This window comes from Papaver somniferum, chromosome 5, assembly GCF_003573695.1.
Source record: "Papaver somniferum cultivar HN1 chromosome 5, ASM357369v1, whole genome shotgun sequence".
NCBI classification, from domain to species: Eukaryota; Viridiplantae; Streptophyta; class Magnoliopsida; order Ranunculales; family Papaveraceae; genus Papaver; species Papaver somniferum.
In genome coordinates, this window is record NC_039362.1 from 32,173,367 (window position 1) to 32,197,813 (window position 24,447).

The following is a 24,447-nucleotide window of genomic DNA, read 5'->3' on the forward strand; positions in this document are numbered from 1 at the left end:
TGGGATTGGGCAGCTCTATGAGTATTGTTGGTGGGAAACTAGATAATTGCAGTTTATTATAAGTTTTCGATTGATTTGATTGACTAACGGTTGTTGAACTTTGATTGCACCTAGTTTGTTTATGCTTGAGAATATTCTCTTCTGATATAAGATTCACTCAAACTAGATTGAAGTTTTGACGGGGATATTTAGACTGTTTGTAGATCTAAAGACGTCTTGTGATAATTCATTGTTAAGAGACTTCGTTATGTGTGTGATTGATCATGAGAGGTTCAAGTTGATTGTGTGCAGGTGTTTATTGAAGATCTAAGAAGATTTGAAGACAAAGAAGATTGCTTGTTTGAGTTCATAATCTTTGGTTTGCACAAAACTTGATCGGTTGCGGATCCAACTATAATCGGTTTATCTTTGTGATAATCTTGATTGATTAGTTGAGTAGATCGACATAAATATATTGCCTTTGTGACTAAGAGTATTGATTGCAAAATCTAGACCCAACTACTTCGGTAGTTGTATTTTTAGATAGATCTAAGAACCTGAAAAAAAGAGTTTATCGGGATAAACGAAAGAGCCTTTTGTCAAACTCATATCACTTGTTTGAATAGAGTTATTACAGAACATATTTGTTGTTCCTTTACTGTTTCGAATACGAACCAAATTAATTGTTCCAAGTGTGTGACTTATTACAAGTTGGAGGCGCAGGGATACAGACAGAACTAGGTGAACTATAGGTTTAGTTTCTTGGTCTCAACTATACGAAATTGGTTTATATTTTGTATAGCGGCTTAATCCTGAGAGTATTCAATTGTGGACAAGGTCCTGGGGTTTTTCTGCATTTATGGTTTCCTCGTTAACAAAATCTTGTTGTGTCTTATACTTTTCTATTTCCGCAATTATAATTGTTTTTATTACAATTAGAAGTAATATACACAAACGTTAATTCCTATTACTTGATAGCAATCCTATTGTGTTTGGTTAAGTCCGAACCTATTATCAAGTAATCATACTTCGTTGTTGTATTGTCTCGATCTTGTATCCATAGTCAATCACACATGTTATCTTGTTGTCGTATTGTCTCGATCTCGTATCTATAGACGATCACACAAAGTGTAAACTGATTAGTTGTATTGTCTCGACTCAGTCTATAGACAATCACTTTCGGAGAAAGGACTTATAGGTGGAAAAGTTTTAGATTTAGGTATATTTGGGTACCCTCGTCTTTTCACTTATCATAAACAAGTACTACTTGAGACAAATAGTATACGTGTCACGCAGTAATCCTTATCCAGCAGGATTTTTCATGGATAAGGTTCCAAGACCTGTGCCTAGTTTGCACAAGGGTGAGTTGTACACTCACCACCGGAATAATGTTGTTGTTTTCTTTTGGTCTTTCTTTTGAAACGTGGAAAATGATCATAAAAAATGATGTCATCAAAATAAGAGACATGATTAGAATTCTTACCTGAAGTTCTTTGTCTTGAAGCGGACAGTATGTCAATAGATCCTTGTATCTTGTAATGATAAAATTCAAGTTAGCTTGTTGAGTTGTTTCAAAAGTTTCCACCCTTCTTGAAGGTATATAGGTATCCTTTCGAACCCATATTTGTGATGGTTTTACATAGTTCTTCTTAAACAAATTTTACATATTATCCTTTTGGTTTGTGGACCATGAAGTGCTGACATTTCTGGAAGCAGATTTGCTTGAATGTGGTCTCACCACAAGCGGTTTAGACATTCCTGGAAGCAGATTTGTGGTTGTTTTTTTTTGAGTAAATCTGAGTTTCTAGTTAGGTGAAACAGTTGATCATGGTATGAACGAATTTTGCTCATTTATGAAATGTTTAATGAACAAAGGAGAATTCGCATGCTCTTTGGAGGAATGAAATTAATTTTTGAAAATGCTTGAAATGATGAAGAGGTAGTTTGTTTCATGGATCAGGCATAATAAGCTTTGAGCCATTTTTCATTGATGATGTTTCCTTCCTTTCCTCCATTGATTGCTAAAATTTTGTAGTATCCGCTAGACACTGCTTTGATAACAACATATGGCCCTTCTCATTTATGAGAGAACTTAGGAGCGGACATGTCTCGTTGAATGTGATTTGCCGTCTTTAATACCAAATATCCTACTTGAAATGTTCGAGGGATTACCATTTTGTTGTAGGCTCTGGAGATCCTCTTTTTGTAAGCTTCCACATATTTTTCCACCTTGGTTCTCCTTGATTCCAGCATATCTAGCTCAGCGATTCTTGATCTGGAGATTTCGGCCTCATCTCATTGTACACCACTAGATGCTGCAATCCTGGCTGAGGGAACTTTGATTTCTGCTGGAAGTATGGCGTCGGCTCCATAGACAAGGGAATATGGCGAAGTGCCGATCGAGCTCCTTGGTGCAGTTCTGTAAGCCCATAGAGCCGTGGGTAATTTCTCATGCCATGATCGAGGATTGTCATGAATCGTCCGACTGATAATCCTGACCAAAGTCTTGTTGGTACTTTCTGCTTGACCATTTCCTTGTGGATAGTAAGGCGTGGAGAAGATTTGTTTGATCCCATATTTATTGAGCAGCTTCTCAACATCTTGATTGGCAAAAGGAGTTCCGTTATATGTTATGATATGCTTAGGAACTCCGAATCTGCATATTATGTGCTCTTTGATGAAGGCGGCAATCGTAACTCCAGTGGTGCTTCGAAGAGGAATAGCTTCGACCCACTTGGTGAAGTACTCTGTCGCAGTGATGATGTATTCATGTTGTTTTGAAGATGCTGGATTGATCTTCCCAATGATATATAGTCCCCAGCTGTAAAAAGGCCACGGACTATTCATATAATTCAACGGGAGACAAGGAGTCTGGATGAGATTACCATGGGTTTGGCATTGGTGACACCTCTGAACGTGTGCGGCTGCATCATCTTCCATGGTTGGCCAATAATATTTCTCATGAATTTGAAGAAATAGTTTCCTCTTTCCTTGATGTTCTCCATCATGTACTTCCTTCAGGATTGTAGGGATTTCGTGTTCGGCTAAGAACCTCAGTAAATTTCCACCAAAGCTTTTGCGGTATAAGATCCCATCGAGATAGACGAATCTCTTAGCTTTCTGAATGAGTTTGACTGCTTGCTTCTTTTCCAGTGGTAGTTCGTTGTCCCGGAGATATTTGATGTAAGGCTCCCTCCAGTCCCCAGTGTGGTGGACCGTCAAAACCTCTAAGTGATGAGGAGGTGTTTGGCAATCAGGACAAGATCCTTTTAAGTCTCTTGACTGATTCTCCATGGATGGACAGTAGTACCCCATTCTTTGAAGCTTTCTGTAAAGTGTTACCACTAACGTTTGCCCACAGAATTCCTCATGTATGCGCTTGAGCTGTTCTTCCGCTTCGTCGCTCCCAAGACATCGTGATAGAGATCCATCAAGGTTTTGATAGTATAGCCCTCCATGAAGCAAGAAGTAGTTCTTCAATTTCTTGAGGCTGACTTGGCCTTCTGAAATAGAGCTTCTCAATTCATGAATGATGGGTGCTCGCCAATCGTTCGCTGGAATGTCTTCGATCTGAGTGAGCCAAGTTGGAGATACCGTACGCCTCTGTAGAGTGATCGTTTTCTGTGCTCCTTAGAATTGCAGCTTGGAGGCGAGAGTTTCTAGGCAATCAACATGCCTATTGTTAGTCCGTTCAGTATGGACGATCGTTGCGTCAGCAAAATAGGTCAACAATCGCTGAGCTTCGGTTCTGAATGGATCAAGTGTGATTTCTTTGAGAGAATACGTTCCATTCATCTGGTTGACCAATAATTTTGAATCTCCCCTTATCTCGAGGTGTGTTGATCCTACTTGCTTGGCCAAGGATAATCCTAATAGGAAGGCTTCATATTCCGCTGAGTTGTTGGTGCAGTGGAAATCCAACTTGAACGAATGTGAGAAAACTTCACCATATGGAAACACCAACACTATGCCCGCTCCTCCGGTGTCACTACTAGGGGTGGCATATCCATCAAAGTATAGAAGCCATGTTTCTTCCTTGATGACCAAGATGTCTAGGAATTCGCCGGGCACTTCTTCATGTAGTGTTGTTGTGTCTTCCCCTAGAAAAGTGGCGAGAAAGTCTGCGACCGCTTGACCTTTGATGGCTTTAGGTGGCGTGCAAGCTATGTCAAATTTTGACATCTGGAGGAGCCACTTCGCTGGTCTCCCTATCAAGGCTGGCTTTGATAGCAAGAACTTTATGGGATCAGCTTTGGAGATGAGTACGACCCTGTTAAATAGTAAGTAATGTCTGAACTTCTGGATTGAATGTACCAATGCCAGGCATGCCCTTTCGGCCTTTGGATATCGGAGTTGAGCATCCCTCATTGTGCGGCTGAAGTAGTAAATCGGTAGTTCGACGCCTTCGTCGTCTTCCTGAGCGAGGAGTGCGCCGATGGCGACGTCACTGGAGGTTATGTAAAGAATCAGAGGTTGTCCCTGCACTGGAGACCTCATGACGGCCGGTGACAATAATATCGGTTGTATTTTATGGAAAGCTTCTTGTTGAACAGTTGTCCGGGTGAAGCTTGCTCCTTTCTTCAGCAGAGGTGTGAACGAAGCAATGAGTTGAGCTAATACAGGAATGAAGTGTCGAATATAATTTACCTTGCCCATAAAGCTCTGTAGTTCCTTCACGGTACGTGGAGGAGGCATGGTGATAATAGCTTTTGCCTTGTCTGGGTCGACTTTGATCCCTTCAGCCATGACTAGGAATCCTAAGAATTTTCCGGAAGAAACTCTGAATGCGCACTTCAAAGGATTCATTTTTAATTTGTATTCCCTGCATCTTTCAAACACCTGCCTTAGAATTTCGAGATGAGATGCCCGGGTCTTCGGTTTTACCACCACATCATCAACATAGTCTTCTACTTGCTTGTGCATCATGTCATGGAATATGGCAGTCATGGATCGTTGATAGGTGGCACCAGCATTTTTTAATCCAAAGGGCATCACAGTGTAGTGAAAATTCCCAATGGGACTACGGAACGCAGTCTTGTTGGCGTCATGTTCATACATCTTGATTTGGTTGTACCCACTATAGTCGTCCATGAATGAGAACATACCGTGACCACTGGTTGCATCGACGAGCATGTCAATGTTGGGTAGAGGAAAATCATCCTTTGGACAACATTTATTCAAGTTCCTGAAGTCGACACAACATCTGATTTGACCATTTTTCTTCTTAACAGGAACCACATTTTCTAGCCACGTTAGATGAAGAATAGGCTTGATGAACCCTGCTGCCAACAGTTTCTGGATTTCGACCTTGATTTGCTCCTCGATTTCGTGTCTAAATTGTCTGGGCGGTTGTTTGACAGCTTTGGAACCAGGGACGATGTGCAGGTGATGGGTGACGAGTTTGTCATCCAGACCCGGCATTTCTTTGTACGTCCAGGCGAAGACATCTTGATATTTTTTCAATAATTTTACCAGCTCGGTCCGCTCCTCTGGTGATATCGCTGAACTGATCAGGATTGGCCTTGGATCGTCTTCAGCCCCAATGTTGATTGTTTCAAGATCGTCAGTGGTAGAGTCAGTGTCGTCCTGTAGTTGTCGTGGGGCATCTTGGACTTCTTCTTCAAGTGATAGCTCACTCTAACACGATTCTTCATGGTGGGGAGACTTTTCATCGTTCTCTCCGATTAATTGCTAATCTTTTTGTCGGCGATAAATGACTCTCCCTTCTACGTCTCGATCGGCCGTGAAGTTTGTCCCTGGAGTTAAGACTTGATCATTATGGCGTTTAGTTGGTGCAGTACGAGACTTGATCATTTTAGCAGCTGAGGATGACGGATCGTTATCAGCCTTCTCGATAGTCTTCCAGCTTGGAAGTGGATTACTGCGAATCCTGCTTGGAGGTTCTGGGACGCCTTTTTGAGATTCAAGGAACTCAGTATCATAGACGGGAGCATAAGGATATGATGAAGCCGGAATACGAACGATCTTGTTGTCGAGCAGGGCCTTCATGCATTGATGGTATGTTGAAGGAACCACCTTGTTATCATGGAGCCATGGGCATCCCAATATTATGTGGTAGTCAGGTTCTTGCTCGATCACATGAAACTTTGCTTTCGATCGAATCGGCCCCAGCCTCAAATCTATGTACGCATATCCATATGTATGGCTTTGACTTCCTTCAAATCCTGTCATTAGGATGGGATAGCGAACGATTTTACCTTGTGGGAATCTGGCCATCCTGAGAGTCTTCATAGTGATAATGTTGGTGGAAGCACCGGTGTCAACAAGAGCTCTTCTAATTTCGGTGCCTTTGATGAAACCAGTGACATACAATGCTCGGTTGTGTCTTTCATCCGTCATGCGATCTTCTTCTCCAAAAGAGATGTTGTCGATCTAATGCCCAGGCACTAGGGAGACTTCTTCAACTGATGGTGTTGGTGGCGTTATTTGCACGCTAGATGATATCTGGTTGAGTGCTGAAAATGTGTATGTGCGCTGATCCCTAGAGAAGTGCAGGAGCTCACATAGATTTTTGATCAAATGTGTGACCTTTTGTTCCACCGGCTTCTCGTATGTGGTGAAGCTGTTGATTTGAGGGTCAGATGACGCTTCAGTCCCCGATGTTGAGGCTTCTGGAGCGGAGATACCGCCTAACTCGGACGTTAATATGATGAGAAAGTCGAGGATGTGGTTTATCGTCTCCTTCATCGGGTCCATGTTCCTGGTATGGAACTCTAGGATTTGAGCCAACTCTGGCAAAGTCGGGATCCCTCTGCCTTCCATGCCGCCAGGTGTAACATGAGGAATGTTTACGTTTGAAATATTCTGATCTGAATTAGTTGAATTAGTCCTAAGACCAACCATCTTGTGAAATTGTGAGATTGCAAACGAGAGAATGATCTCCCACTGTGGTCGTCAATCTGTAGATGGGGAAAAACGATTTGCTGGTTTTTAAGGAATTGAGGAGACGACCGTACGGAGGAGACTCCTCGAACCGAGCAAAATTTTAAACCTCACACAGATGCACCGCTGCAAAGGGGGTGTTTTAGATTCGAGAGATCAATATGTAGTACTCCGGCCTAAATCAAGACAATGACCGTTCTAGAGTAAATTCGGTCACAAGAGAGGATGGGTTGATTTGTAGGAGGGAAGCTGGGAAATGTGTGGAAACAATGGTAATCAAAGATTGTGGGTGTGTGAATTCTGAATATGATAAGCTCTGAATGATTGAAATTTCTCAATTGAGAGTAGTTGCTCAATTAATGAGTTGATGATATCGTGTTGTCGATGAGACGTGAGATTGATGATATTGTTGATGCTGATTCAATCATGATTCAGAGACTTATTTATATTGTTATAATTGTAGACACCATGATCCCATGAAGTGTGACAGTTGATGGAATCAAGGAGTGGGGAAGTGGAGATCGTGTTTGAAACCAGTTGCTCAACGTGTGGAGACTTGGTCGATTTTCCACCCACTATCTCGTGAATTCCTTCAACTGATTGCACGACTTGCTCACATTCTATCGTGTGTTTGAACACACGTGTCGTAGACCGCCAGACCAAAAACCTAAGTGATATCCCCCAAAGTGACACGATTGACGTCTCGTGGTTTGTTAGTCAATTGATGACTTCGTGGTTTGATGGGACGATGAGTCCATGTAGTTGCTGAGTTGAACATGATGTTCTGAAACTCATGAATTGAACATGTCATGAGACAGAGGTATAGTACTTACGATGAAGTGAGCAAGTATTGCTCATTCGATGGATCGTTGAATATTGATTGTTGAACCAATATTCCTTGGTTTGAGCAAATATTTATCATCTGAGCAAGTGTTTCTCATGTGATGAATTGTTGAATATTTTATCGTCTGAGCAAGTGTTGCTCATCTGATGGATTATTGGCAGCGTGACCAAAATATTAATTAAATTACTGGTTGTAGAACCGAGCATAATTAATAAGATTAATGACCATGAGGTCGTCGTAAAATTATTAAGGTTGGAATCTGGAATGATGATCCTTGGATTCAGAAACCCTAATTTGATCAATTGATGATCAATTCATGGTTCGTCAGAATTTTAACCATGGGACGAAGGAGGGAGCGACTACATGGGACCATGGATCAACCATGTAGTGTCCATATGCTCACGTGAGCAAATAAAAAGAACTCCTGAAGAGTTGACGATTTGTTGGTGAAAGAATGATTAAATGCTGGTTTAACCATTTATTCGGAAATGCTCGTCTGAGCCTTAGGTGAGAAAACCTAATTAATTATGACGGAGTGAGGGACGGACCATGGGGTCATGAAACCGGCCCTGGGTTGTCATGTGACCACCTGACGATCACTTCATGAAAATCCAAAGTGTTTGGAAGAGTTTTGGACCTAATACGAGCAATTGTGCAAATTAGGTCAAAACTGTGAAAATTGATGGGACCGGCTTCCGTGAGCCAAAAAGCCAATCTTGGTCGGTCAAGATAGCGTGATCGTGTCCCCAAGGCGTCCGGGTCTCATTCCTGAAAATTTTGATATTTTCTGGCGTGCAATTGAGCATCCATTCGAGAAAATATGCCAAAATTAGGGTTTCGACGAAACTGAGGAAAACACCATGAGATGATGAAAAATAATTATAAAATAAGGAATTAGGATGCGTGGGACCGCCGTGGTCAAGGCATGGTTGTCCGGTCGTGACCACGGTCACGTGGTGCCTTTTCCTTAATTTTATAATATTTTGATGATTTTTTGAAAAAATCATGAATTTTGAGAAATTTGATGAATTTAGGTAGTTTCCATGAATTGAAGGAGTTTTCATGAGTTCAAGGAAGCAAAAAATATTAAAATAATAAAAACAAGGGCGCGTGGGGCATGGCTGGCTGGCTTGTGCCCGGTCCCACGAGTTTCCCTAATTTTTGTGTATTTTTCATGTATTTTTGATGAATTGAGGGAATTTTTCCTAATTTGAGATAAATACCATGAAATCAAGGAATTTGATGAATTCAAGGAAAACTAATAATAAAATAATAAAACAAAGGGGCGTGTGGGACCGGCTAGGGCATGTCCGGCCGGCCAAGGCCCGGTCCCACAAGTTTTCATATTTTATTTTATTTTATTATTATTTGATGATTTGTGCAAAAATACCATGAAATAAAGGAGTTTTTTCATGAAATTAGAGAAATAATAATAATAATAAAATAATAAGGAACCGTGGGGTGTGGGGCCGGTTGGGACCAAGGCCTGTCCGGTTGGCCAATGGTCACGCCCCATACTCCTTTCCTTAATTTTATATTATTTTTTATGGATTTATGGAAGTACCATGAAACCGAGGAGTTTCCTCAAGACGAAGGAGATTTGATAAAATGAGAGAATTTTCATCAAATCATGAAAAATAAAAAAATGCATTAAAAATATAAAACTGGCGTGGGATTGACCACAACACGGTCGGTCGTGTGTCCGTGCTCCCAGCACCCTGGTCAATATTTTTAATTATTTATTGTTTTCTTCTCTATTTTGCATAGGTTCATCGTTTCGTGGTATTTTTGAAATACTCGTTCCTGCGGTGACTGTTAGTGTATCGTCGTTGAATACACCTTCACCATTTGAATCGGGGATTACTTAGAGGTAGCTCAGACGCCCGGTTGTTGATTATTTATTACTAATTGTGGAATTCGGCGGAGAATAATTCACAAAACTGAGTAATAAGATGTTTATTATTAATTCATAAGATCAACTGAGGATTCGACTACGAATTCAGAATAATAAAGTGAGCATTACCATTCCATGGGATCGTAGATTCGACCATAGAATCGGAGTAATTAAGATTTATCTATTACCATTTATGAGACCAGTTGTGGATTCGATCATGAAATCGGAGTAATGAGATAATATAGTTATTGCTATTCTACGAGATCAAGTCGTGGATTCGATCATAGAATCAGAGAAATTGTTTATTGCCATTCCATGGGACCAGTCGTGGATTCGACCATGGAATAGGAGCAATAATAGATTATTCTGGGAATTCAGTAGTGAATGTCACGGCATAATTAATCTTAATTAGGAATAATTAACTTTGTGGATCTATACTAGCAGAGCAAGCTGTCTAGGAGCATTAATTATCCCGATATGAGATTGTCGGTAAGTCATATCCTTTATATAGTCAGGGTAAACTCGTTGTTTGTTCTTGAAGACGTTATCGCTCTATACTAGCAGAGCAAGCTGTCTAGGAGCCTTCCATCTCGTGATACTATATAGAAATAATCAACTGAAAGTATTCAGTATTCATGAGATATGTCGTTGTCCAGTCGTGAGACTACATATCTACATGTACTCTGAGAGAAAGTACTCTCCGTTGGGAATTCGATGAGAGACCCATGTCTCGATACTCACATATGATTGCTGAATAAGAGCTTCGTATAATTATGAGTTTACGATTTTAGCCTTTGTCGAAAATCCACCATCTACAAGCCCCATAGACAATTGTCTAACACTCATAAAGAGTGAGCCGGAAATAAAATAAATAAATAAATAAATAAGGCTCCTCTTCATTTATCGACACTAATAAATGATAGGTCCGGAATTGCGGATTAATCATAGTCGATGAAAACAAAAACCATATCATCATTATATAGCAAGTCAAAAAGACTATTGATGAGGTTCTTGACACTTGGATAGCAGTATGTGTGAAACGTTGTCCCTGTCTTCGTCGCCTAAGCAAGCATGGAGCGAAGGATCCAAGGCAACTATCATGTACTTGCTGAAAAGGAACATGCGCTTAGAGTATCTAATCATGTGGTTGAGTTAAGTGGGTGCTTCTCTCAACTAGTGCGCTATAAATATATATCCTTTGACGACATTCATACAAGTATGGGTAACATCTTTCACTTTAGTCAACATTTGCACACTTCATTTTTCTACTTCCATTTTCTTATTTATCCATGTGATTTCAGTATGCGAGTGTTGTGGCAAACGTTGCAACAAGTACGATGACTATCTTAGTAGAGTTTTGCAATCAGGTTGAATGCCACACATAAGTAATTGCTTATGTGTGATGATTGGAATGTATGTGGGATGTTTGTATCTAAAGAACATACGCAAGCTAATTATTTGGCTTTATACTTTGTGTCTATCCTTAGTGGTTCTTCCAAGGCGAGAAATTTGAGTAGGTTTTGTGGGTATACCTCTTGTAAACCCTCAAGAGACTATAACTCGTCCACTAGGGACACCTAGGAGTTTAAAGGCCTGTTATTCATGTTAAGAGTAATCGTATCCCCACGACATGGAGTTGTTGTATTTAGGATTAGTTTGATTTAGTTTGCTCGAGGACTAGCAAAAGCTAAGTGTGGGGGAATTTGATAAGTGCATAATTCATATGATTTTAGTGTACATTCCATACTTTTTTTAGCTTTTATTCTTGCATATTTTCGTATTATTACTCTTGTTTGCTCTTATTTTCCTTTATTAGGTGAATCATCCAAAAAGGAGCTACAAAGTGCTGAAAAGAGATAAGAAGAGAAGTATCCCAAGTATCCAAGCGCCCAAGTCCAAGAGAAGTGGAAGAAGAAGCGACGAAAAGGAGCAAAACTCTCAAAATCAAGAGAAGGTACAAAGACCGATCTTAACTCATTCAAAATAAGGATTTCTCATCATTATCTTGAACAGAATTGAAATATAAAGAATGAGGTCATTCCGAGTTCGGATGAAGAATTTGTGGCCAAAACAAGCTTTTATTGAATGCCGAAGACAACAAAGTTCGCGGACGGGTTTCATACTTTAATTCCGAAAATTTCTGCTGGAATGAAGTTCGCGGACTGGGTTTGCGAACTTATCAAGTGGAAAACGTGTATTAATACCTTGGAAAGCCTAAGGACACGTTTGGATTCGTTATTTCGTTATTTCGGGTCGGGTTCTTGAACCGAACTAAATACTTGAATACCAAGCAATGTAAACCTATAAAAGGTATTAGGTTATGTAACACATATCATCATATCGAATCTCATATTATACTTTTGTTCTTCATTAATATTTTAGGGTTTACCCCTTTAGGGGGAAACCGGGTAATTGAGTAATCATGAGAAACTAAATCCTTTGTTGATTAAGGATGAATTCAATGTTACAAGAGTGAAGCTTTATTAATAATACAAGTCTATTTGAGGTTTTAATCATCATCGTTTGTTTTCATTATATCTAGAGTTTATGATTGATTCTTAGATTGGTTTGGGTGCGCAATCAGATTAGTCTATTGATCATTCTATTGCTAGTAGTGAGTTGACCGATCCGTAATTGTCGTGCATCTCCTATACAAGTAGAAAACATGAGACCTTGCAGAGGGATTCTGTAAAGCAATCGTTTGTGGAAACAACACCAGTAAGTGAACTGAGCGTAATGAGTTTAACTGTTGGAATCAAACCATAATTCACAAACCCTAAAGCGTTCGATTGAGTTACACCTTCTGAGCGTACCTCAAGGTGGCTCAGTTGAATAGAATACGGTGACTAAGCGTACCTGTTATCCGCTGATACAAGGAGTTTTGGGGATAGCTAAGCGTACCTGTTATTCTACGGTTGGTGATGAATGGTTCTTACGAACGATAGATAAGTATGTTAACCAGCTATCGATTGGTAACGTCGAAGGATTCCTTAATCATCTCTTTTATTTATTATTTTCTTTATAATTATCTTACAACCAATCCCCCTTTGTTATTTACTTTATTTTGCTAATACAAATAACCTATCAATTACACAGATCTCTGTGGGAACGATCTCTTACTACCGCTATATTACCAGTTAATTAGTGGGAAATATCTTTATTAATTTGTTGTGCCTACGACAGCCCATACATTGGACGGTACCAAAGACCAATATACAAGGATCAATCAAATCTTATCCAACAAACAAGGTCAGACCTATCTATTGTGATTGATCAACGCACAAACTGTGATATTTCAATTATAAACATAAACAATATACTGCGAAAAAAAATAACACAGACACCAGAAATTTTGTTAACGAGGAAACCACAAATGCAGAAAAATCCCGGGACCTTGTCCAGATTGAACACCAAACTGTAGCCTACCACCAATTAACTTCAGTCTGGAATGTAGTTGATCCCGTACTCTGTCTCCCATGGATTCGGGTATAGTCGCGCTACTTACGTCTCTTGAATTCCAGCAGGACTCTGCGCAATTGATTCCCTTAGACGGTCTCACACCAATTAAGAGTTGCTTCAACTCAATTGAAGACTTTAAACCAAATCTGCCTCCCACAGATTAAGCCTAAGATTGATTTCCTGATTTACGATCTACACAGATGATCATATCAAACGGTAGATCCACGTGATGGAAATATTTAGCAACTTGACAAAAGTCTGGCTATCCTCAAAATCCGGACTTATGCAACCCGAAGTGCAGCCTAGATTATTATTCACTTCTCAAGTATAAAACTTTCGAAATCAACAAAGTATGAGACGAAGAGAACTTTGATACTATCTATCTTTGTATTTGGAGCAAGCTCTACAAACAATCAAGATCAGGATACTCGAGTTATCAAGATAAAAGATAATCGGACCCGGCTTCACGAATCCCAATGAAGTCTTTGTATTCGCTAAACCATAAAATGGTTTGTGGAGAGGATGACTCTAGATACAACTAGGACACACCAAAAATTAGTGTCAGGATTCAAAGATCTCAGTTTCCAAGAGTTCCCCTTATATAGACTTCAAAGACTAGGTTGCTTTAGGTTTAAGCTAAGATAGTTTTGAAACCAAACAAACAATATCCACCGTTAGATGAAAGCTTTCAATCTTATTCACATATACAAGATATACACTCTGATTAGGTAAATCGTAACCGAACCGTGTATAAAAACTATGTTCAACATGGTTAGCCGAAACTAGCCGATTTGAACTTTAAAAGCTTAACACTCATTTTCATGCTCACTAAGACATTAATCTTAAGTCACAAACATGTGATTAAATGAGTCTAATGTCATTAGAGAATTGATCAATTGAAAATCACTTCATAGAAATAAATTAATTGCAATTGAATCATAATCAACATAGTTGGTAAATGTACAAGGTACAATTACTTGGATTGTTCGTGAGTCGGCTGAGTCACAGTATTCGGACCGGGTTTGCAAACTTATAAGCAATAACGAGTTCCGGAGTTGACATAACTTTTACAGTTCACGTCCCGGTTTGCAAACTTAGGTGCAACTCAAAGTTCCGGAGTTGACGAAACTTTTTCAGTTCACGTACCGGTTTGGGTACTAACTGGTTCTATAACATAGAACTGTATTGGATCGCATACCGGTTTGATTATTTTGACCCGATTCCACTACCATAGTTCCAAACGGGTTTGCATACGAATATGCATACCTATCCAGATCACAAAACAAACAGATTTTCCCTTGATGTACATACGAATATGAAAATCACACAAATCTAAAAGTCGATATATATATAGCTACTTGTCACACCTTCAAACACCCCAAATATTTTTCGCGAAGGTATAACCCGGCAGTACAGTGGTTCTGTGAACAAATCTTCACCCACCTGCACTTCAACCTTATAAGTTTGCACCTATGCAAACAACCAACACTTCAGGTTAACAGGGGAAGTCTTTACCACCTTCTTTCACTTCTCTAAACTCATCAAATACACCCCATAATGCATTCGATATTTTCCATAATTTTCTAATACCAATCAGCCAACCAAGAACACTTAGAACATGACACAATCACTTCATTTTATTGCATCAAAGGGAATAAATACAAAGCTTGCTCACTTAGGGACTTACACAGACTTGTTCACCTCGAACCAAGCCTTAGTATTACAAAAACTCTCCTATTTTGAATCTCTCACTCTCATATGCAAGCCTCACTCCTACATATGCTAACCTGCCGAAAGAAGTTCTGTAACCGCCAATAACCGTGCTAACTGGCCAGTTCTTCTCTAACTCGCGCCAATCGTCCAACACATGTTCTCTAGCAGTTAGAACTCTTTTCCCACGCTTATAAACTCCCTTTATAACCGTTTTCTTTTGTCTCGCGTGTTTGGCATGCTTGTGAAGCTCATAACCAATTTCAACCGTCATTTGAGATGTATTGCACTACTTGTTGCGTTTTACTGAATTTAGCCTTGATCATTTGCTCAGCCGCCTTGGCCCTGCCAATTACTTGCCCTAAGCTAATGTACGGACCATCCTTGTGATTTAGTCATCAAGGCCAACTCCTTAAACTCACTCTAGTTACTCATGCGTCATATATGCTTCACTTCGCCAAGTTTGCTTGACAATAGCAATGCCACTCTTGCATTACTAACTTGTTTGCACTTGTCCAAGATTTGGCCCTGCTTGGAACTAATGCATAGACTAATTCTTAGTCTATTCTACCTTATTGCATCATCCTTGAGTTTGGGCATACTCAATTCCACGGACATGCCAACATGCCACACCGCATGTTGCATCTTTGGCTTCGTCTTGCTTTTCCCTTAATGAAGCTTCATTGTGTCGTCCGATAAGCTTCATTACTTAGAAAAAAAATTTTACAATGTAGTGCTACTCTTGCACTTCATTGGCCATGCAGGGTATCACTGTCTTAGTGCTTGACGTCTATACAATATACCACTATTATGGCTTCGTTGCGCTATTACAGCTTTGCATTGCGCCATTACGGCTGGATACTGACTTGACCTGCAACTATGTGATGCACAATCATTATACTCACTTGCAGTACCGGTCATACTACTCCACTACGTGTACAAGTACATGTAATACGGCTTCAGACATATAACAATGTTCTCAGTTTGTAAGACTGATAACACTGTCTTGTATTCCGAATATAGTAGTTCTATATTTATCTAAATCAATTTGAAACATTCATGAATCATCAATGACACATATCACTGTTCCAAGATATTTGCGAATGATAAACTTGAATCATGATTTGGCTCCGAACAATAAATTGTTCTCCAGCGAAATTTTATCAAGTATTAACAAATGTTCATTAAGCTTAGGCATTATATTTCGAGAAATTCGTAAATTAAATAATTAGTTCTCGACTAGAAATTCTTTTCCATGCTAGTGTAATTAGTTATGCGACAATCGTCTCAAGGATAGAAAGGTGAATATAACTTGAGAAATAGGTGGTTCAGTCTTCACTTACCTTTAGTTGATGAAGTTCTCCAAAAGCTTCGGTTGATCTTCGCCTTCAAACGGTAGAACGCAAATGATGACTGGTTCGTTTCTCAACTACCTCTATCCTAGACCGAGACTTGACTAATTGTAGACTACAAATCAAGATACAGTTTTGACAAAAAGCTTGATATAGCAACACTTGTGAGTTCGACCGAGCAATGCTCTGACAAGAAACACATTCATGGAGTTAAAATAACACCCAAAAACGGTCCCATCTCACACCTCTTCTTTGCTTATGACTGCCTCCTTTTTGTCAGAGTAGACTAAAGGAATGTCAAAATATCCTCCAAACCGCTGGAATATTTAGTAAAGCCTCTTGACAGTTGATAAATTTTGAGAAGTCGGGTGTTTTCTTTAGCAGGAAAGTTCACCCCAAACATCAAAGAATGATTTCTAAACTTTTGAAAATCAAGAAAATTGATCTAAAAAACTCTTATTTAGGTGCTCCTTTATTCATCAATAGGTCAAAAATAAAAGTTTTTGTAGAAATAGTATAAAGGATGGAACATAAGGCCCAAGGATGGAAAGGGAAGGTAATAAATCAACCAAGTAAAATGATTCCAAATAAATTTGTTCTAGCTAGTATGGCAAACTATCAAATGGTTGCTTCATACTGCCTAAGAAAATAACCAATAAAATAGATGTTATTCAGAGGGATTTCTGGTGGGGTAATGAAACCAATTCCAAAGGGTATTTCCTCGGATATTATTCTTGTCTTTGTAAACCCATAAAGAAATGAGGTCTAGGGTTCATAAATGCCCAAAAAACTAACATTGCCTTAATAGCTAAACTAGCATGGAGATTACTAACTGAGCATAATTCCCTTTAGGCAACCCAACTTAAACCAAAATATTTCAAGAAAGGCTCAGCTTTCAAATCCAAAGCTCCAACCTCAATTTCTTGATTATGGATATGTTTAAGTAAAGGCATTAAGGTGGTAGAGCAATACACTATCTGGGAAGTAGGTGATGGAACATTTATCAACATTTAGGAGGATAATTGGATATCAAATCTAGGGACCAATCTTAGTCAATTTAGGAACACCAACAACACACATCTCAAAATTGTGATGGATCTCATTGACCCAATCACCAACAAAGTGGAACTCAACATTAATATTCTCGAATTTTCCTTCAAATATTGCAGAAATTATCCGTAAGATCAGACTCACACACCACACATATTCAAACAATAAACCATACAAGCTAAGATGGTTGCTTACCCCCTCTCGAGAATTCACTGTTAAATCTTTGTAAAAGAAATTGAATGAGCGTACTGAAAATGTTAACAATCTAAATATGCCAGATTCTTTCTGGGAAAAACTCTGGAAACTGAATTTACCACAGAGAATAATACTCTTTACATGGAAATGTCTTCAGAATGCACTTTTAGTTAATTTTAAACTAGCCAGATTCATGAAGGTTTCTCTGAAATGTCCCTTTGGTTGTGATTCTGACAAAACTATTGAACACCTTCTGTTTCACTGTTCTTTCGCAAAATCTGTTTGGGACTCAAACCCAAACCCTATACATTTGAATTTTGACTGCTCTGTTACTTTCTTAGACATGTGCAAAACTTTGATTGAGAAACCAAGTATAGATATCCCCTTAGAGATAATACTGACAAAAATCTGGTTCATTTGGAAAGAAAGATGTAATTGGGTCTTCGGAAAAAAAACAGAAACAATACCTCAATTAGCTCTAGAAATTCAGAAACATCTGAAGTACTGTCATTTAGAGAAGCAAGATAACACCCATTCTCAGGATAACTTAGAACAGCTGGAAAAAGAGAACTGGAGATTGCCCTTAGTTTCTCGGTTAAAAATCAATGTGGATGCAGCATGGATGTTTAAAACTGAACCTCCAGGTATTTCACTAATTCTAAGAAATGATACTGGTGATTTCGAACAAGGAAGAGCAGGACCCATCTCATCTTGAACCCCAAAAGAAGCAGAAGCAACAAGCTTATTGCAGGTAGTACAGTGTGCTAAGGAGCTGAACCTCATAAATTTCAGCATAGAAGGGGATTGCAGGAATCTTTTTGGTTATTTGAATGGGATCTCTTCTCCCATCTTTTGGCAGAATCAAGCTATTGTGGAGGAAGTTAAGCTATTATGGAGGAATCAGTTTATGTTCAATTTTTTAAGGTTTCTTTTTAGTCTTTAGATCAACAAACAATGCTGCAAATGTTTTACCTAAAAAGGCGAAACAATTTATAAATTTTCTGAAGTGGAAGAACTTCTGCCTATTTGTAGTATTAAATCTTTAAAAGTTGATAAATCTAATGCCCGGAATTCGACCCCCAACAACAAATGCTCTACTTCTTTTGTACCACGGGTTTCCAACACCCAAATTACCTTTTTCTTAATGAAACCAATTTGCTAAAAGGAAAGGGATAAACAGGGTACCGTTTGAGTGATCCGACGGTCGGGATCGGTTTTAACTTTTTTGTCGCTATGAAACGGTACCCTCTCCTAATCTTGGTACCCGCTTATAGAAGTCATGCAAAAACAGAGAGGTCCCCAGAAAAATCATTCTCAAGGTTACAAACTTTAATGTAACCTTTGGGCCGTAAGACTTCGGAAGAGAAAAAAAAATCACGTGTAATTTCATTACCCCCATGCCAGCCCTGTTTTGAGGCTCTGCCATTTATCCAGGTTACTTGGATGGTGGTTTCATGGGAATGACTGGTTCTGGTTATCGTGGGACTATTGGTCCTGCTGCAAACGGGAAACGGATTTTGAGTGGTGGCGTCGTTGCTGCTCAGATGCCAGCTGCTGCTATGTCCCTGGGTGCTGACAGTGGAAAGATGGCTGTAAGCTACCGCCATGGTGTAGGAAAGCAGAATCAAAAAGAGGCGATTTAGGCTGTACATCCTTCTGGCAACTCCAGCTGACTTCATGGAATGTCTTACAATTATTTAATAAAACTTGAAAAACATCATTTGCAGGAGGGTAAAATCCCAATTGCTGAGCCTGATGGTGTTGTGTTCCGTGCAGAGCTTCAAAGTTCAAATGGGCAGAATCAATGCAGTTTTATTGAGTAAAACCAGTTCCAGTAGTTGCCTGAAAATGTTTTAAGTTGAAACCCTACCCACAAGACAAGAAGGGGCATATTCTCCTCAAAATACAGGAGCCGGAAATTATCAAAAATTAAAGAAATCCCTATGTATCTAAATTACACACCTACCTACCAAAAAAAAAAAAGATGAGATTTTTCCTCTGATTCTTCCTGTCATCCTTTCCACCTCTGCTCAAACAAACTCTCCCCTCTCAAGATATATACAATGGAGGGGAACTGTTGTTAGTTGTATAATTCACGTATGTACAGAATCTTCACATCCATGCTCTGCTTTGCAGTTCATCATTATTTTCCATCTGCACATGCTAGAATCCACTTATATTGCTAACTAAGAACTAACTTTTCATTCGTTTGATAATTCTGTCACTAATTCCATGACCTCAAAAATGGTTTCTGAATAGGATCCTGTATATGGGAACTCTGATGTGCCAAATTCATCCATGATGTGTTGGTGTTTGCATTCACGTTAAGGGTAGGTGCAGCAATAGCTGCAAAATCCGCTTCAGTCCCCCGCAAGTTGAGGAGTTGATGACCTGTGTGTTGACCGAAATCACCATTCGCAGTTGTGCTCCTGCCAACAAAGTCTCTCATTGGGAGATACTGCTCAGTGGTAGTGGTCACTGCATTGGTAGTGGTCACTGGCTCGTAAGAACGAGACTGCAATGTACTGTGCTGAGAGAAAATACTATACAGGCTTTCATCGGTGTCTCTTCTGTTCCCCAAACACTGACCTGAGCTACCAGATATCTCTACTCCAGGCCAGACACCATGAACTCCATGCTCGTTAGGAAGCCAGTTCTTACCTGAAAGCCCCTCTCCATTCGAAATGGATGATAAAGGGGATGATACATGTACAGGATTAACGGCCCAATTCTGCATGTTGACTTGTGGGAACAGGCTGTGGCCTAAATTAGAGTTTGAGTACCTCCCACTATCAGTGTATATATTCTTCTGGTGGATGCTCTGCTGAATATAAAAATCTCTATTGCTCAGGTGTTGCCTCTGCTCTAACAGCTGTTGTGGTTGTTCTTGAAAATGGACAGCACGAGGATTACCAGTTACCAAAGGCTCACTTCTAGTTTCTAGGAATTGCATTCCAATCCGTTTAGGGTCATGTGAGTAAGATGGCAGTAAACCTTCTTCTTTAGGAAAGGGTGGAAGGTTGTTGCAGTCATAATTAGTGTAGGAATCCAAGACAGACCCACTTCCATTGATGTGCAAACCTGACCCTATACTATTAGACGGCCTTCTTTGGAACAAAGATTCCTCAACATTGCTTTCAAATGTGTCCCTCTCTAGATCAATCAAACCAGTTGGGTGCTGTTTAAAATTATCTGGTTGCCTAAGTGACAACTCTGCAGACGTGAAGCTCTGCCTTCCAGACATATGATGATCATGAAAAGGGTCCAGCATGTCAGATGCAGGCCAAACATCTTTAGCAGTAAAAGGAACCGCCTGCTTGATTGCATTCTGAGTGGAATTCATATTTCCAATTACCTCAGTCAGATTAGGAGCAGTATATGGTTGCATTATATCCTCTTTGGTACCCTCCATTTCCAAGTGGTCAAGCTCTTGATGACTATTAAGTGAGGGAATTCTCTGTAAAGGCTCATTGACTTTTAAGGAAGCAACAGACTCTTTAGTGGTGACAACGAGATCTCTTGCTTCAACAAAATCTTCAGATGGACTCACACTTCTGAAAACTGTGGGCGAAACTGGCGAAGCATCTTTACATTCTAAGATGTCTTGGTTGCTATTCTTTGATTCCGTATTCATGTGATTGAGCTCGCACTGACCATTAAGTGAAGGTACTCGAACAAGGGGCTGACTCTGATATATGGAGTCAGGAGAAGTCTCTTTGTCCTCTCTGGAGTCTTTTACATCCATGATAATTTCAGGATAAGCCTGTACTTCATCTTTTCGTTCTTCAAGAAAGCTATCTGTGAGCACTTTCTCCTCATCCTGGACACAAAATCAAAGAATAATAGTCAGTAAATCAAATGTGGAGAAACGTTCATTGGCCAATTTAAGTGCTTCAAATGGATGGAAATCATTAGCCACAATTTTAACATAAACTAGAGAACTGTAAAAATCTCAACTACCAAATTGCTCCTTTCTGCAACTTCTTGATCCAAAGACATCCTCCATTGTTGCCTCTGTGATTTTCTTTCAGTCCACTGTGCAAAAGCTAATGGGAGATCTCTCGTTGTAATTTTCAACCTGTATACACACTCCTTGGTGTCACATAATCCAAGAGCATTTCTATATTTCGAAGAGAGAAAGCTAAACTTAAAAATTTCGAAGAGAGAAAGCTAAACTTTAAAAAAAATACTAACCAGTGCTTATGCAGCTTCTTGCGCTCTTCTGCCTCAAATGCCTCAAAAGGTTGCACATCAAAACTTTTGATGTCACCCAATACACGATTAAGAGACTTAGACTGAATACCATCGCCGGATTGTTTTACATTCTTTACTAGCTCATGTTGTTTCCTGCTTATCTGGAAACAAAGTGCCACAAAATTAGTTTCTCGATACCGTCATCTTTATCCATGTAGATCACTGAAATTAATCAATAATCACCTGATTTCATTTCAAGAAAAATCTAGGATTTACTAAAAGAAAAAAGACGGAAAATACTTGAAAAATAACACTCCAATCCCAACAATACATTATTTGAACTGGCTTCCCAACCTTGAAGTAAGACATATACTTAGAAGCATCACAAGAGCGAATACACAGCTTTTGTGGCATTTCTTCTTTCCTAGAAAATGATCCGACCTTGCGCCTTTCCGAGACAGCTTGTGATTGTTGATGTCTGTCCTTCATGAATCCTTTCCTGGACAGCAAAAATAGCAAGTTAAAACTTCAGCCTCCGGAACCACCAACTACTAATACAGAATCTTCTCTGGAGCCTAACTCAACTAATGCCACACAAATCACATAAGCAAAAGACAGTGACCTCGTGATTATCCGAGGTAAATCCACTTCAGGATCTTTGCAGGTTAACCATAGTTCCTTCCAGTTCTGTAAGGTCTCCAAAATACTGCAAGCAAAAGCATATAATGTCAGTATACATCGAAAACTAGTAAGAAATAGTAATACGGAAATATGATGAAACAAATATATTTGCTTTACTATTAATTTTCTTCGATTGCATAAGTAACACTAAAGCAGAAACACCAAGGAAAACAAATAGTAACACTAAGCATAAGACGACTAAATATAGCACAACATACTCATAATGGTACTTCATTAACTCCTGGTAGTAGGAGTTCTTATTTGTCTTGAAAGACACTTCCTTTCTTAGAATAGCATCAGGGTGAAAATTACCAGAACAAAGTGAAGTACCCCTGCAAGAAGATGATCAGTGTTGAAAGATCAGGATGAAGTACAATCATTCTAAATCCATGATAAGTCAAAAAAACACTTGCCACTTGAGGAAAGGATTTCCAAAATGAAGGTTTTCCCCTGAAAGCAACCCTTGCACCAATTGATCTGCATCTATTCCTTGAGGAAGAAACTTGAAAAGAAAATTTCTCTCCAAGTCTGAAAGATGTGTTTCCCACACCTGAAACAAATTCGCCGCAAAGCACGTAAATTATATATAAAGAGATAACTAACGATCAGTGAGCCGTCAACAATAAATATTAGTATAAAAATATAAAAGGATAAGCAAAGCAATAACTATATATACTTCATATGATAAAACGTCAGTCATATCCTCCAAATCCAAAGTTTCCTGAGGAATGGTAACCACATCTGCTAAGCCGCATTTAGAGAATGAATCAATAAAAGGGCCCAAATCACTCCAACCTATGCCGACTTGTTCTCTCTTTGAAACAATCATTATATCTTTCTCATCCAACTCGACCGAAACTCGTGACCTCATATTTGACAGAGCTTGCGATGATTCAGCATTCTTTTTTCTCTTTGCACTATATTGTTGTAAATTGCCACTTACAGCACTAGACACATTTAACCGCTTTTTTTGCTGACCAGCCGCCATTTTGCAAAGTTAAATAGCAAAGAAACCCCAAAAAAGTCGTATACATCAGACGCCCTCCATATACAGAAACATAAACCCCATGTCCTCAAAAATCATACGGGAACTACCTTCATTCAAATAACGTAGCATTAGTTCACTCCACATACATATTTCCTCAAAGACTTATCAAAGTAAGGATTAAAACAATGAAAAGAATAACCTCTCTTATTTCTCAAACAAGCATGAACATCTAAAACCCTCAACAGGGTTCAGTAAAAATATAAGCCAATCATAATCCCCGAATTCACAAATGTGGCGACTCAATCTTCTCATAGTTACTACTTTTTTTGCCCTCGTTCCGAAAATACAGAATCAATCTCTTTATATCAAATGATGAATCAATAATCTAATCCAATCCAATCCAATCTTACTTCCACTAAAACATCAAGAATATAAGTAAACTAAGAAAATGAACCTTAAAATAGAAATTAACCCTGATTGAACATTTCAAATCCAATCTATATAAGCAAATGTAAGAACAATTAACAGAATTAATAATCAAATTATGAGCTGCCAAATAAAAAAGTATCCAAATCCAAAATCAACTAACTAGAAGAAGAAAAAAATACACTCCTTCAAAATTTTCCTAGTTGAAAAAAAAAAAAACCCTAGAAACCACAATAAAACAACAACTAATGGGTAAATAAATAGATTAATAGATTAGATACATACCTGTAATAAAACTCAATCAATCAATCAAGGAAGAATTACAATTACATGTATATCCCAATGAGAAGGAAAAAAACGAAAGAAGGGAAACTAATTGGGGTAAAACATAGCAAAAATTAGGGTTGAACTGAGAAAAACTAGGTTTTATACGTTCTATCCGCTTCTTTCGTTGGAAGTCAGTGGTTCATACGAACAGTTCGTTTTTGTTGATCTTCTTTTGTCTCTCTCTCCCTCTGGTCTGGCGCGACTTTATGGCTGGGCTCGGCTCAAGATTTCCTATTAGCTTTTTTTTATGACAAAGCTGGTCCCACTCAATCTAGTTCTTAATAAAGGTTAGGAAGATGTGTGGTTCAGATTTGATGGACATTATAAGTTGGTCCCACAGTAAGTTTTAGGGTTTTAGACACGGGTAAAAGTAGGTGAGAGCAATGTAGTTAATATCGGATATCGGTTCATCTCGGCCGGGACCGATACACTGATACGATTTTAT

The 24,447-nt window shown here is 39.1% G+C and overlaps 2 protein-coding genes across 3 annotated transcripts; one reads left to right on the forward strand and one right to left on the reverse strand.

The window, feature by feature from the left end:
- Window positions 1-17,462: 17,462 nt before the first annotated feature.
- LOC113278920 lies at window positions 17,463-19,209 on the forward strand. Its single transcript, XM_026527643.1, has 3 exons — window positions 17,463-18,030; window positions 18,821-18,978; window positions 19,114-19,209. Exons 1-3 carry the CDS (start codon window positions 17,463-17,465, stop codon window positions 19,207-19,209), a joined length of 822 nt encoding a protein of 273 aa, XP_026383428.1.
- Window positions 19,173-24,190, reverse strand: LOC113281317. Of its 2 annotated transcripts, none has more exons than XM_026530027.1 (9): window positions 23,961-24,190; window positions 22,938-23,352; window positions 22,675-22,811; window positions 22,480-22,593; window positions 22,203-22,286; window positions 21,935-22,079; window positions 21,581-21,741; window positions 21,347-21,464; window positions 19,173-21,206 (listed from the first exon to the last, which is right to left on the reverse strand). In XM_026530027.1, exons 2-9 carry the CDS (start codon window positions 23,247-23,249, stop codon window positions 19,611-19,613), a joined length of 2,667 nt encoding a protein of 888 aa, XP_026385812.1. In that variant the 5' UTR covers window positions 23,250-23,352; window positions 23,961-24,190; the 3' UTR covers window positions 19,173-19,610. The 2 variants fall into 2 exon arrangements, with proteins under 2 accessions (XP_026385812.1, XP_026385811.1); XM_026530026.1 differs by having other exon boundaries at window positions 22,938-23,356.
- Window positions 24,191-24,447: the final 257 nt, after the last annotated feature.